The sequence below is a fragment of the Mustela nigripes genome, chromosome 3, assembly GCF_022355385.1.
Source record: "Mustela nigripes isolate SB6536 chromosome 3, MUSNIG.SB6536, whole genome shotgun sequence".
Lineage (NCBI taxonomy): Eukaryota > Metazoa > Chordata > Mammalia > Carnivora > Mustelidae > Mustela > Mustela nigripes.
In genome coordinates this window covers 163,572,706-163,588,253 of record NC_081559.1, presented here as the reverse complement: position 1 = coordinate 163,588,253, position 15,548 = coordinate 163,572,706, and the positions used below count along the sequence as shown (strand labels likewise).

Sequence of the window (15,548 nt, the reverse complement as noted above, 5' to 3'; positions counted from 1 at the left end):
AAGGGTTAGGGTGGTAACTCACTCGAGTGAGCAAGAATTCCATCATTAAAGAACCAGCTGGAGCATCAGGAAACAGGTGGCAGTGGCCTGAGGGGACAGGACCAGTAAATTTTGACATGGGAGAGTAGGGGACATGTGTTTGGAAAATCAGCATCAGAGAAGCAGTAGACCTTGGTGGTGGTGTGTGTGTGGGGGTGCTGGTGCAGATGAGGAAGTGGGGGAGGGAGTAGAAGGGGGAGGCGGACCCCTGGTGGGCCAACGGGGGGGGGGGGGGGCGGCAGTCTTTCCCGAGGGAGGAGCTAGGGCCAGCAGGTGGAGCGCTTCCCTACAACAGCTCTGGGAGAAAGCAAAGACTGCAAAGGCCAGCCAGCCTCTGGTGCCGCAGCCTTACCTCTTCTTCAACCCTAACAGTCTGAGGGTGATGCTACACCACATTTGGCAATGACAGCCCCCCTTGGGGACGCTCCCGCTGACCCCCTGGGCGGAGGATGTGAGGTAAAAACGCCTAGCCTGACTCTTACCCCACCGGTCCTCTCTCTCCTTCCCTGCCAACCCTGAGCCCTGCGCACTGTCTGGCCCCACACTGGTTCCTGTGACCAGTACTGTCCTCAGTGTCAAGACAGTGAGAGCTGTGTTGAAGGGAGCCTGGAACAAAGCTGTATTTAAGCAAACACACACTTCCTTTAGAGTGCAGACAGCAAGGGCCCATTTCCTCTGACTCAACAAAACACAGTGACCCTTGAGGCAGGGATGGGGTGGGAGTGGGGTCCTGCTATTTTCTTGGCAAAAATTTTCCCATGGGGTTGAAGAGAAAAATCTCCCTTTGGTATGGTGAGGCATCACTGCTCCTTCCTTGGGTACCAGCTCAGCTTGGCCCTGCTCCGAAGTAAGCTTCTCCCCTCTTCTCCAGAACCAAGTGGGTTCTGTGGCTGTGACCTACCTCTGTAGTCCGGAGGCCATTCTGTTTCTGGGTCAGAGGGCCTGAGTTGAGGCTCTGGGGATTCGGGCACTGGGTCCCACTGCTCATCTTCTTGTCTGGGTTGGAGGGTCCACCTGGGGCTGTAGATCGGGGTACACCATTGGAGGACAGTCCATCTTCCAGCGCACCTTGGGGAAGGAAGCAGAGGATGGCACTGGAGTCTTACACATGAAAGATGCTGCAAACAATTCCCCAGAGTATGGGGGGAAAGCCACAAAGAAGAAATACATCACCACAATCCCACCATGTGGAATTACCCTTTCCAAAAGAACATGTGTGTGGGGGGGTTAAATATATATATATATATGTAGTCTCCATGCCCAGTGTGGACCCTGATGTGGGGCTTGAACTCATGACCTTGAGACCAAGACTCAGACACTTGACTGAGCCACCCAGGTGTCCCTTGTTGTGTGTATTTTTTTCTTTTAACAAAAACAAGATTTTAAAATAATTTTGTAACCTGAAACTTTTACTTAACCATACATCAATGACATTTTTCCATGCAATTCAATATTCTGCCATATTAGTTTTCACCTACTTAGTTTGCCATCATATGGATGTGTCACCATTTATTTTTAATTTTTTTTAAGTGGGACTTGAACTCGTGGTCCCAAGATCAAGAGCTGGATGCTATACAGACTGGGCCAGCCAGGCACCCCCTGTCATCATTTATTTAATCCCCTCTAGCTGGTTATTTGTTTTCACAATAAACGTCACTGTGGTTGAAAAGCCTTACATTTAAAGCTTTATTATTATTTTTTTTTAGATTTATTTATTTATTTGAGAGGGAGAGAGAAAGAGCAGGGGAGGGTCAGAGGGAGAGGGAGAGCATCTCAAGCAGACTTCCCAATGAGTATGGAGCCTGGTGCAGGGCTCAATCTCACGACACACGAGATCACAACCTGGAGCTGAAATCGAGAGTTTGATGCTCAACTGACTGAGCCATTCAGGCGCCCCTTAAAGCTTTATTCTTAATTACTTCCTTAGGATAAATTCCTACAAGCAGAGTTACTGGTTTGAAGTTTGAAGGTTACACAGTTTTTTACAGCATTCCATCTCAAAGTGTTGGACTGAGCGTGTGTTCTTCCAATAACAAACGACAAGAAGTGACAGAATGAGGTTTAATAAATGGCGTCCCTGAAAAGCAAGAGGCTACATTCAGGACTAACTACATGGTGGGAGAGGACCCGACTGAACAGAGAAAAGGTGGTCCAGGAAGCACGAGGGGGAATAGCAGGTGGGAGACAGGAAGTGCGCCCAAGTTCTGCAGTAGCCACAGGGAGGCCAGGGCAGCCGTTCTACTGCTCCAGCCGCCGAGGCCGGTCAGCAGTCACGGAGCCCTCTGTGAGGTGGGATATTATGATAGAACAAGAAATACATACTTGGTCTTTTCCTCCAGTTCCTGCCAAAGACCTCCAAAAACTCTGGTGATTTCCTGAGTGACAGGGTAATAGGAGTATCTTTTTGTTATAACATTTGGTCTTTGCTCCAGTTCATGTCACAGAGACCCCTAAGTCCCTTGGAATTTTGTGGGTGATAGGAGAGACAGGACCGCCATTTATTCTAATGAAGTAACTCTCGCAGGTCCCCCTGATAGCTTCAGGATGGGCACTGGTTGCCAGGAAGACCTAATCCTGACTAAGAGCTTGGAACTTTCAGCCCCACCTCCCAAACTCAGGAGGAGCTAGAAATTGAGTCATTTGATCATGCCTACATGATGAAACCTCCGATTAAAAAAGCCCTGAAATAACAATGTTATGGGAGCGTCTAGGTTGGTGAAAGCATCCATGTGCCAAGAGGGTGACAAGAGGGTGACAATTCTGTTCCTAATTCCACAGGAACAGAATGCACTTATGAATCTTCCAGACCTCGCTCTATGTACCTCTTCACCTGGCTGTTCCTTTGTATCCTTTATAATATCATTTATGATAAACTGGCAAACATTAGTAGGGTGTCCCTGAGTTCCGTGAGCCATGCTAGCAAATTACTGAAGCTGAGGAGGGGATATAAGAACTCTAATTTACAGCTGGTTGGTCAGATGTACAGGGGGAAGCCTGGGATCTGGGATTGGCCTCTGAAATGTGGGGGGCAGTCTTGTGGGACTGAGGCCTTCACCTTTGGGGGGTGTGCTGACTGTACATAGTTGCTGTCAGATTTGAACTGAACATGCAGTTGGTCCAGAAAGTTGGAGAATTGGTTGATGTCGTAGGAAAAAAAATCCCACACATTTGGTGTCACAAGTGTTGTAAGTAGAAACAGCACTGAGAGGGGCCTGGCTCAGAGAGGAGGGAGGTTCTCTCAAGGGCTGTGACACCTGAGAGGAAGAGGAAGAGAAAATCCATACCATGAAGGCTGGCTCACGGGAAACAGTGCCAAGAGTTATTAGGCCAACAGTTTCCATCCTTGCCTTCCAAGTGCTTCTTAAAAGAAGTAGGTGCAGCTGAAATTCTACAGGGAATTTCAGCTGCACAATTAGCACAGAACAGGATTAAACAAACATCTGGAGAAGGCCAACACCATAAAAGAGAGACAGCAAACTTTAGAGTGGAGACCTCAGAAAAGGTAGCTAACAAGGTATGCAGCAGAAAATTTTAAATAAATGCCCAGAAAAATGAGGGAAGATAAGGTAAGCACAAAACGAGGACAACAGTGGCTAAAGATATTTGAAATAATAATTTTAACTGTTGAAATGAATTTTTTAAAACTCAGTAGAGAAGTTGAATACCAGGACAAACATAAAGAGCAAATTAATCAACTCACTCCTGAAGGAGTGAGTGAAGGGATGAAAACCACGTTGGGAACAAAGGATCAAAATCCATTACAACCTCAGTCAAATAGCAGTTCCAGAAGGAGAGAGTAGAGAAAAATGAAAGGAAGCAATATCCACAGAAATAAAAGTATTTCTTAGAACTGAATGAAGAAAGATGTGAAACCCCAAACTGAAATAGCCTACAAAGATTTGACAAGAGAGATGAAAAGAAAATCCAACCTAGATAGATCTTAGTGAAAATTCAAAAACTGTCAAATAACAAGAAAAGCTTTAGAAGAGGCAAACAAAAACAAAAAAGCAGAATGAGATTGACGTTAGACTTTTTATCAACAACCAATGGATGTAAGAAAATATGGAACAGTGACTTCAAGATTTCAAAGGATATGCACTTGGCAAAGTCTTCCGCATTGCCAAATTTACCTCTAGAAATCTCCAATTACCCTACTGCCTTCTCCCAATAGTAAATGAAATGGCAATATTCCCTAAACCCACACAAACCCTGAATATTTTCTCTTTTGTTCCTCATCTTTGCCAATTTAAGAGGCAAAACAAAGTATCTCACTGCTTGGATTTATACCGCTTGATTTACTAGAGATACCATATTATTTATGTGCCTTATTGGCTAATTATGTGGGGCTTTTTTAAAATTGTCAAGTCATGTGCCTTTCTTTTGGGGTGTTAGCCTGGGTTTGCTTTCAATCAAACTTAAGGAAAACAAACAAAATCCTTTCACAGAGTGTTGAGAACTTACTTGCCATGAGGCACGCACCAGAAGCGCAGCAGGTCTGAGGTACAAAGAGAGGGAAGGCTGGTTGACTAGACAGAGCTGGTGAGGCTACAGTCCCAACGCGGCTGAGGAAGCAGTGATCCAAAGAACACACACATCCACAGGGCACCCACCTGTTTCACAAAATGCTAAGAGGCTCTCAACTGTGGCAATGGGACAGAGATCAGAAATCAAAATATCGGAAATAGAAAATGGCGGGCCTGGAGTTTCCTGACTGGCAGGCTGTAGTACATCGGGGCACTGTGGACATGTTCCAGATGTGCAGAGACATGCATTCTTTCAGCTCGGCTTGCCCCACATCTTTGGGGCACCCTTCCTCCATTAGCTGGCAGCCTACCCCCTGTCTTTTCTTATCTTCCCTCCATCCTATACCTAAAGGGCCTCGAATATATGTATATGGACCTCCCCACCCCCTGCAGCACATATATTCAATCTCCATCTCTAGTTGCCCCGTGGCCATTGGGAGTGCTAACCTGGAGAATGAATCAGGAGAAGAGGCCCATGAAAAACCTGGAAGCAGGCTTGGCGTGATTTGAGCTGGTAATTCCAGGGTCCCAGCACCCACAGAAGAATCTAGAACAGAGCTTCTCTGTGTGGCCCAGGGACCAAACTGTTGTTACTGGTCTGCTGTGGCTTAAGAATAAAAACTGAACGCAAGCATTTAGAAACGTCTATGGCACCTGACATTACTGGGACATCAGAGGGTGAACTTGTGTGACTGAACTTCTCTAACTCAATAGGAGATAGGTCAGTTCCAGGGCTGTCAGACTCATAGAGTGAGTCCCAAGGGGGTGTGAGCTGGGTATTAGCCACAGCAGTAAGACCACACATTTGTCTGTGATGGACTTAGAAAAAAAGCAACTGATCCTGAAGGAGGGCTGGGGACTTTGTCAGGTATGTCCCCTTGCCCCGTAGGGAAGAGTGGGACCAAGTGGTGTGGGGGCAGAAAATGGAACATAGGCCCAAGAGAGAAGCCCCACCTACTTTAGTCCAGGGTTGAACTGCCTTCAGCTCTTGGGGCTACTGAGTGAAACTCAAGGCTAGCCCAGTACTACCTTCACTGTTTACCATAGTGGGCCATAAGAATGTTACCATTTTCTGTGCTGTCCATGACTTGGTATCTGGGTTAAAGGTAGGTAAGAGGCCCTATTGAGCAATCCACTGAATGCACCATGGTGCTTCCGGCGTGGTAGGGATGTCCACCCCCATGTCTTACTCTGAGATATTCAAGACATGTATCTGACCCCAATCCTCCCCATGCTCATGGCTGGCTCCCTTCCCCACCAATGCAACTCAGCTGCTAAACCGGGAGGAGGAAGGCAAGGCAGAAAAAGGAGGCTGGGGGACAGGTGCCAAGAGCAGGCAATGGAGAAACATCCCAGGGAGGTAGAAAGGCAACAGGAAGTGGAACCAAGCATGAATCAAAGCTCCAAGCCTCTGGTAAATGCCCTATTGTTCCACAGGATTTCACTTACAAACCACAAAATAAAAGATAAATTACTAAGAATTTCAAGAATGCCACAGAACATTAAATCCTAAGTACAGAGCCCCTTCCAAGCTCAGCAGAACCTGTGCGGTAGCACAGGTTGCACACCCATGAAGCCAGTCCTACCAACACTTAAAGATCAAAGCAGAGTAGCTGTGGCTAAGGTACAAATGGCCACTCCTGCATTCTCAGCAGCCCCTCCATTCCCTGGGCATCTCTGCTTGGCCGCAGGGTTCCTAGGAAAACTGGAAAATCATTCATTTGATCCAGTGTTTTCAGTTTTTGTTGGTGGCTAATCAAAAATTAGAACTCTGGTTTCTTTCTTTTTTTTTTTAATATTTTGTTTATTTATTTGATAGATGACAAGTAGGCAGAGAGGCAGACAGAGAGAGAGAGGAGGAAGCAGGTTCCCTTCTGAGCAGAGAGCCTGATGTGGGGCTCGATCCCAGGACCCTGGGATCATGACCTGAGCAGAAAGCAGAGGCTTTAACCCACTGAGCCACCCAGGCGCCCCAGAACTCTGGTTTCTTAATTCCCCAATCCAGGGACTTCCTCATTGATTAAATAGGAATAACAATTCAACAACAACAACAACAACAATAATTCCAACTTTATAGACCATTGTAAGGATTAAATAAGATAACATATATAAAGGTTCCAACATGTTTGGCACATACATTGTACTTATTTTTATATGGCCTAATACCACTAATACCACTAATGTCTCCTCCATTAGCTGCATTAGTTACATACTATTTATGAGTCATACGACATGCTAAAGGACTGGCCCACTGAGCCTGATGAGTAAGCAGAGAAGCTAACCGTGAGCGGGATTATCAGCCCAATATACTCAGGAGGTATGAACAGAAGGTCAGGAAAGGAGAGGGGGGCATATACTGTTATTTCTACCTACCATAAACTAGGTGATTTTGCTGCATGGCTTTAAGTGAACTGGTATTTGCTAGTTCCAAAAATAATAGATTCAATGTTAGAAAGTTTGTGAGCTATAGAAAACTACAAAGGAAGAATAATTTCTACCTCACTGCCCAGAGTTATCTCCTATTAACAAAATGCTAAATGTCCTTCTGGCAGACACTATTGGTGTCCATCCAGGTCCACCTACCCGGCCCCTGCCCCCACCCCCCCAGCCACTGTGGATGTCAGTGGCTAGTAGCTCTTGGCTGCCCTCTTCTCCTGAGGCTTTCCATTGGCTGAAGGAAGCCCCCTTACCAGGACAGGCCTGACCAGTTACATCAGGTACAGCCCATGGCCAATGATCAACTAAAAGTGTATTGACAGGGGGGAATGTACAACAGTGCAGTCCTCTTGCCTCTGAGCAGGACAATTTTGTCCCTTTGCTCCAAAGCAACCGGCTGGATCAGGCTGAGGCTAGACTAATCCTGAAACCACATCTCTGCCCAGCTCCTTCCCCTGGCTGGTCCTACTTCCCTATTCTTTCTCTCACACAGTTCCCCTCCCAATAGTGTCTCCAGGAGTCACTTACATAAAATCCCCTTCTTGGGCGTTGCTTCCAGAGAACCAAACCTAGGACAGTGTGTAAAGCCTGCATGCTGGATATATTCCTTCCGCTCCTCTACACTCACTCTCCCCTCCTCCCTACCCTGTTCTATGTTCCAGAACACTGACCTGAATGAACCACATCAACAGACTCCCTCATCCACTGACTTCCATTCTGGTTTGCCAATGGGCAGCACCAGCTAGCGAGCAGAGGGGTCTAGAGAAGCACACTGAGGTCAGGTCTTTGCTCCCCCAGCTCCCACCCTGCAGGGTCACCGTGGGTGCACTGTGTCCTCTATACACTCCTCCACCAAAAAAATGTACAGAACCAAGAAAAGCCAGAGAGACCGTGCAATTAGGTTTCTGATGACTTCTGGGAAGGCTAAGAGTGGTGGGAACGGAGGACAGATGGCACATTGTTGAGTAGGAAGTTACAGATGCTACATTGATCAGGGTGCTCAGCTACAAGCAACAGAATTGACTCCAGTGAGTTAAAGTAGGAAAGCAATTTATTTGAATGGTCTGAGAGGCTCTCAGACTTTCTGGGAGGGTTGGAGGATGAGGCATAGAGGTTATCTATCCAGGCACAATGTCCCAAATCCCTCCATGGAGCTTGTCCTACCAAGCCCTACACCCTGGAACCTGGCCTCAGCATTGCTGCCACACTTGTAATAACAAAGTATTGTTGTTTTTCTGAAATTCCTGAATTTTATCTGGCAACCCTACCACGTGCCAAGCACCCCAGTCGGGGGTTGCGGGGGGAGGGGGGGAGGTCATTGTTGTGAAAGCTGCAGTGTAGTAGACTCTGAGCTGCACCTGCAACTCTGCTCCATGCCAGCCCTCTCAAGCCTGAAAGATGGGAGAGTGACTCTTATTTTACAGGAGAAGAAGCTGAAATTTAATGCATGTTGTATGTTTCCAAAGCTTGTGGTCTTAGCAAGTATTCACATATCCTTCAAAGAAAAAATAACAAGTAGGCAGTTCTCCAACTTTAGTGGGCATGAGACCCACCTGGGGTGTCCATTAAAATGCAGATCCCTATGTCCAACCCCCAGAATTCTGGATTCAGTAGGGGCCCAGGAATATGCATGCATTATGATAAGTTCCCCCCACTCTACCCACTTCCAGTGATTCTGAGACGTGGAATTCTAAAGACTGCACTTTTAGGCTCCTGACTGGTGCTTATGCTTGAGGGTTACATGTAAAATGCCCAACTATATTTCTTTCCACAGTGAACTCATAGTAGTAAATTGAGGGACATCTGTGTGCCCTGGGGGGTATGTCTTTGTTTGACTTCCTTCACAACATTTTTATTCTATCCAGAAGACCAACCAAATCACTGACTTTGCCAAAAGATGGGAAACAGCTGTGTCCAAAGCTCGCTGATAAGTTGCAACCAAGGACTTCTTGCCAGTTTCTTGCTATTTTGGAAATGAGCTGCGAAGGGAGCAGCACAGACAAATTAAGAATGATTGCTGGAAGCCATGTGGAGAGCAGGGCAAGGGGAAACTGCTCCGTAACCCAAGCACCTGGTTTTCTTTGGTGAAGGTGATCTCTGCGTCCAAAGTCATTGAAACCACCTGAAAGTCATACCCTCAATGCCTGAAAACCGAAGTGTAAGACAATAGCTGTCTCTCTGGGAAGAATCTCCTCAAGTCACATCAGATGAAACTCTGGCTCAAGGGTGTCTGGGCTCAGGCCCTGAGCACCCCAGCTGAAGATGATTTTAGCTGAACCACAACCACGCAGCCACTTAGAATTGGTCTCCATATTTTTCAAAATGAGCTCAAATGGAGGGGCATCTGTCATTTCTTCAGTCTGATGAGTGATTTTTGAGCACACACTATGTGTAAGAAGCTATGTTGTTTTTTGTAAGACTAATTTCAGGAAGCCCTTTTAAAATGGTGAGCAACCCTGACATTTATTGTCAATTGATTATGATCAAGGGTGTAAATGGGGGAAGAGTATTTTCTTTTCTTCTTTTTTTTTTTCCTTTGGCCAGGGGGCAGATCAGGGATAGTTTTTTTCAACTCATGTGTGAGGCACCTGGAAATCTACATTTGAAAGAATGAAACTAGACCCCTATCTCACACTATATATAAAAGTTAACCCAAGGGGCGCCTGGGTGGCTCAGTGGGTTAAGCCGCTGCCTTCGGCTCAGGTCATGATCTCAGGGTCCTGGGATCGAGCCCCGCATCGGGCTCTCTGCTCAGCGGGGAGCCTGCTTCCCCCTCTCTCTCTCTCTCTGCCTGCCTCTCCATCTACTTGTGATTTCTCTCTGTCAAATAAGTAAATAAAATCTTTAAAAAAAAAAAAAAAAAAAAAAGTTAACCCAAAAGGGATAAAAAACAAAAAAACAAAAAAACACAACAACTAAATGTAATTGCTAAAACTATAAAACACTTGAAAGAAAACGGGCAGAAATCTTCATGACCTTGGGTTAGGCAATGGTTTCTTAAAATGATCCCACAAGCACAAACAATAGCAGAAAACCGACAAATTGGGCATCACCAAAATGTAATTCTGCGTCTCAAAGGACATCATAAAAAAAGTGAAATGACAATCCACAAAAGAGGAGAAAATTTTTGCAAATTTATATCTGATAAAGGACAAATAACCAAATGAAAACATAGGCAAAGGATATGAATAGACAGTTCTTCAAAAAAGAATGCAAATGGCCAATAAGCGCATGACAAGATGTTCAATATCACTAGCTATTGGGGAAATATAAATCAAAACCATGAAATACTACTTTATACTCACTGGAATGGCTTTAAGAGAAAAAGGGAGATAATAACAAGTGTTGGTAAAGATATGGAGAATTAGGAACCCTTAGTCACTGCTGGTAAAAATAGTGAGCCTACTTTAGAAATCAGTCTGGCAACTCCTCCAAAGGTTAGACAGAGAGTTACCATATGTCTCAGAAATTCCACTTCTAGGTATATACTCAAGAAAAATGAAAACCCACGTCCACTGAAAGACTTGTACATAAGTGTTCACAGCAGGGTTATTCACTGTAGCCCCAAAGCGGAAATGCCCCTAATATCCAACAATGACAGATGGATAAATAAAACATGGTATATACATACAATGGAACAGAATTTGGTAATAAACAAAATGAGGTACTGATCCATGCTGCAATAGCGATAAACCTTGAAAACATTATGCTAAGTGAAAGAAGCCAGTTACAGGTCACATAGTACACTACTTCATTCATATGAAATGTGCAGAAATAGGTAAATCTCTAGACAGAAAAATAAATTAATAATTGCGCGGAGCTGGGGGCGCTGGGGGGGAAATGAAGAATGATTACTAACAGACGAAGAATTTCTTTTTAAGGTGATGAAATGTTCTAAAACTGACTGTGCACAACTCTGAGAATAGACTAAAACCCACTTAATTGTACACTTTAAGCAGGTCAATTGCACAGTATGTGAATTATATAGCTCAATAAAGTTGTAATTTTAAAAAATGTTAGCAACACATTTTGGAATGTTATATTGACTGAAGAAAAGAAAGAAGCACATTTGACTTTGAACAGCTATGGTTGGGCAGAGAAAATGGCCAATGGACTTGTCCAGTCTACAGGGGATAACAGCAGTTCAAGTCTAACAGTTGCCCAAGGCCATGGTTCCTGACTGGGAGGGAACTGGAGGGCCCCTGTTCCCTGAGATGAGTTGCCAGCCTATCACATCTGCCCTTGGCCATGGGCATTGGTGGTGCAAATGGCTTCCCCCTGGTACCTGCAGCACGCAAGCAAGACGCCTGCTGAGGGCAACAGCTGGACTGAAAAGATCCCAGGAAGAAGCCGGGGGAGTCCCGTCTGCCCTCAGTGAATTCAGGCAGGTCTGGATTCTTCTTTCCCCAAAGACACACCCAAGGACAGCAAACAAGCTGACTGAAGTGGGAGGCAGCCAAAAGGAAAGATCAAGATCTCACTCTCGTTCTCTGTGCTGATGGTTTGGGAATCTGTCCGTCTAGCTCGTCCCTCGCTCCCTTTGATCCCTTCTTCACTCGCTTCTTCCTCATCATCTTAAGTGATCACTTATCTGTTCTTTTATGCTCTGTCCTTGAATTAGCCAGTCATTTGAAAAACAGTTTTCCCGTGCCTACGATGTGCCAACCACTCGGCGGGAGCTGGGTTACACCCATATGTACGGAGCAGGCCGCCTGCAGTCTCCCAGGGAAATCCTCCCTCCACCCACTTTCCCTGTCTTCCTGCCTCTCCAGTCTGCACTACACCCTCCCGTTCCACAGGGGCGAGGATAATGGGAGATGGATGGCAAAGGCTGAATTTCCACTGGCAGGGGGAGGCGGAAGAGAAGGATTGGAACTGGCGTTGACAATTATCTATGACAGAGGGAGGGTGAGGCAAGGTGGCGAACATTTCGAAGGTAATGCATCATATCCACGCAAGCATCTAACTTCCCCTTCCTCATCCAAGCAACCCCTGTACTGGCCGGATCCCACCTTCTTACTCAGGCTGAAACTGGACTCTCTAGGGAATTGTTTGCCTGCGCAATGCCTGACAAGCAGTGCCCCCTCTCCTAGGGGACAAATCGCTGGCTGGGAAGGAAGTCCCGGGTTGTAGCGGGCAGTCCCAGGGCCTGCTGCCCTCCTTGGCCACAGCCCTGTCCATCATGGCCCCATTTCTGCTGGAATGGGGAGGCTTACTTTGATCTTTTATTCCTACCCCGCTTCTTTATGTGTGCAGACAAAGTGTGCTGGCTTGTGGCCTGACTCCTTCCCACAAAGTCGGCAGATCTAATCAGTAAGGGATTTGAAAACAGCCCAGGGTTGCACCTAAGACTACTCCAAAGATGCCTGGTCCCATGCTAGTCTTCATGGCCTGCCCTTCCTCTTTTACTTAGTGAAATTTTTCTTTAAGGAAAGAGTCTCCCAGTAAAATTTTCCTCTCTGTTTTCTATTTCTATGGTTTGGTTCTGTTTCTATGCTATGGTTCTGTTTCTATTCTTTGGTTCATTTTGAGGGATGGTTAGCCCTTTAAGGCAGGGGCAGCTTGTTTCCAGGATGCCTTTTTTTTTTTTTTTCCTTGCCCTTTTCTGAGTTTAGTGCAACAGTTTTTCCAGTGGGCTCTTTCCAGGTTGGCTGTAGTGGGCCCTTAATTGTCCTTGTAGGTTGATGTCAGAAATTAGGCGATACATCCTTATTAGATAGAAGAAGTATATGTGAGGCAAGCAGAACTAGGAGATTTAAGTCAATTGTATTAATTCTTGACATTTTAAAATCACCCAAAGAAATCAATCAATCATCTAGCATCTCTAAGTGCCTACACTGTCTAACACTGGGCTGCTCTAAGTGGATATAAAATATCTGCCTACTTGAATTCTTTATGCTTCCATCCCTTAATTGGAAACCTCACAGTAGTATTTAAAAATCACTGAAAAATAGGGGCGGCTGAGTGGCTCAGTGGGTTAAACCTCTGCCTTTGGCTCAGGTTGTAATTTCAGGGTCCTGGGATCGAGCCCCACATCGGGCTCTCTGCTCAGCAGGGAGACTGCTTCCCCCCACCATCTGTCTGCCTCTCTGCCTACTCATGATCTCTGTCCACCAAATAAATAAATAAAATCTTTAACAATTACTGAAAAACAGAGCCATGCAAAATTTAAAAACCAAAATGTCTGTCTTCTTAACTATCAGAATGGCAAAAGTTAAGTCTGATAATATTCAATGTTGAAAGGGTGTGGATTCATGGGTTCCCTCACCGGTTGCTGGTGGGAGTACAAATAAAACAATTTAGGAGGACAACGAGCAGAATCTATTCAAGTTTAAAACACTCAAGCGCTTATGAGTCAGAGATCCCAGGCCTGTCTACTGTGGAAAACCTCTTACCACTGCACAAAGAGGCCTCCTGAGGACATTCTTTATCCCACTGAAAGAGTGGAAAATGGAACCAACAGAGCCAATCAGCAACTGGATAATTAATAAATAAACTGCTTTACCTATACTATAGAATTCTATATCATTTAAAAGCATAAAAATTTATACAAACAGAAGTCCAATATATAATGAGTGGAATAAGGCAAGTAAAGGACAAATATGGAAAAATGACAGCTTTTATGTAGGAAAAACACTGTTATGTTATACATACACTGTGTGTATGTATATACGTATGTATGTGCACACCCAACAAGCTGATAATGACGTTTGCCTCTGAGGAAAAGGCAGGGAACCAAGATCAGAGGGTGGTTAATGCAGGGCCTTATCTATAACATGTCTACTTTTTAAATATATTCTTTCTGAAATAAAAATGATTTTTAAAAAATAGAACCATGTCATATTCTGCCTTCTCCCATTGGTAATGGCTTTGAACCCACCTAGAATATCTGGCTATTTAACTTTTAGTATTAGATCATATTTAATTATCAAATACACTATCAAAAATAGTGATCAAATAGAATGACACACAAGAATAATAACAGGACACAAGCATTGACGCGTTGCTATTCGTCGATGCTACGAAGAAAGGTCGACCGTTTTAAAATCAAGGGATGAGATGTGTAACTGCAGGGCCGTCAGTTCACTGGGCATTGTATTAGTGAATGTGGATGGAACTAATACAGCTGTTGGTTAAAACCTGGGGATCACTTACATGATGGAAATTAGGCATGGTTAGTCCCCACAGGGGAGAGGATTCTTGCACAGTGTTTAGAAGGAAAGACTGGGAATTGTTGATGTGAAAATAATAGAAGAAATGAAATGAAACTCCCATTTGTGGGCTTCCACTGAGTGCCAGCCCATGCTAAGAGCCAAGAATATAAAGACAGGAGGCCTCCTAAAAGGACTGGTAGCTAAGAGCACGGCATTGGAATCTGGTTCCCAACTCTACTTCCCTGTCACACCTACAGTTTAAGTAGGTCTTCCAATCCCTTATTTTTTTCAGAAGAGGAAAGTGAGGGTCACGAAGCTCAAGGACTCCGCCTGAGGTCCTGCCCCTGGGGCTGGAGCCAGGCTTCCACCCCAGGTCCGTCAGACTCTACAACCTCTGCTTTCAATGCATTTGTGTTTATTCACATCATCCAAAAAACAAAAACAACAAAAAGAAAACCTGCAATGAATCATGTTCTCCCTTTTCAAGGCCAGGCAATCACAGAGATGTATGATATCATCAAAATAAACGAAAGCCTTTTTGTTTGTTGTTTAAAAGATAATCCACATCTTAAAGGTCTTGCTCCTCAGGGTGGAGCTGGTCTTTAGAATCTGGGCGCCTGGGTGGCTGCGGCAGTAAAGCCTGTGTCTTCAGCTCAGGTCATGATTCTAGGGTCCTGGGATGGAGCCCTGAGTCAGGCTCCCTGTTCAGTGGGGAGCCTGCTTCTCCCTCTCCCTCGACCCGTGGCTGCCCCTGCTAGTGCTCTCTATCAAATAAATAAATAAAATCTTCAAAAAACAAACAAACAAACAAAAAGAGTACTTAGAATCCAAGAAACTTGCCAGCAGATTCACGTGGGTGGCAATGAGGTACAGACAGGGAGATGAGTGTTTAATTAAACTACCTTGATGCATTTTCTAGCCCTCGGAACCCTGAAATTGTTGCTCTGCCTGGTCCTCAGCCCTCTAGGTCACCTACTAAACATTGATCACTGTCCTCAAACATCAGAAGCCACTGCCAAGGCTCATTTTCTGCACTCAACACCTTCTGGCTTCAGGGGCGCAGCCAGGTGGCCTCAGGGAATCTGTACTCCAGGCGGGATCCCAACTACTCACTCCAGGATGGGAAAGAATTCCAGAAACGCAAACAAAACCGGCTGTTGCAGACACCCGGTGATCCAATCAAGGGGACAGAGGGGCTGAGAACAAAGGGAGAGAGAGAGGCTGTGGATTCCACTCCCCATTGCACAGCCAGAACAATCTTTGAGCACTAGGCATCTGATCCTAGCCAATCCCTTCAGCGACTTCAACATGCCTTTGGGATAAAGTCCCAAATCCCGGGGTGCCTGGGTGGCTATGGGACACCTGGGTGGCTCAGTCATTGGGCATCTGCCTTCAG

The 15,548-nt window shown here is 45.3% G+C and overlaps 1 protein-coding gene across 1 annotated transcript in view; it reads right to left on the bottom strand.

Moving 5' to 3' along the window:
* Window positions 1–15,548, bottom strand: part of BAALC (BAALC binder of MAP3K1 and KLF4) — an 84,493-nt gene that overhangs the window by 14,185 nt on the left and 54,760 nt on the right. Inside the window, exon 2 of the mRNA XM_059394967.1 lies at window positions 941–1,107. Within this exon, the coding sequence (XP_059250950.1) occupies window positions 941–1,107 (167 nt within the window). The remainder of the gene's footprint in view (window positions 1–940; window positions 1,108–15,548) is intronic.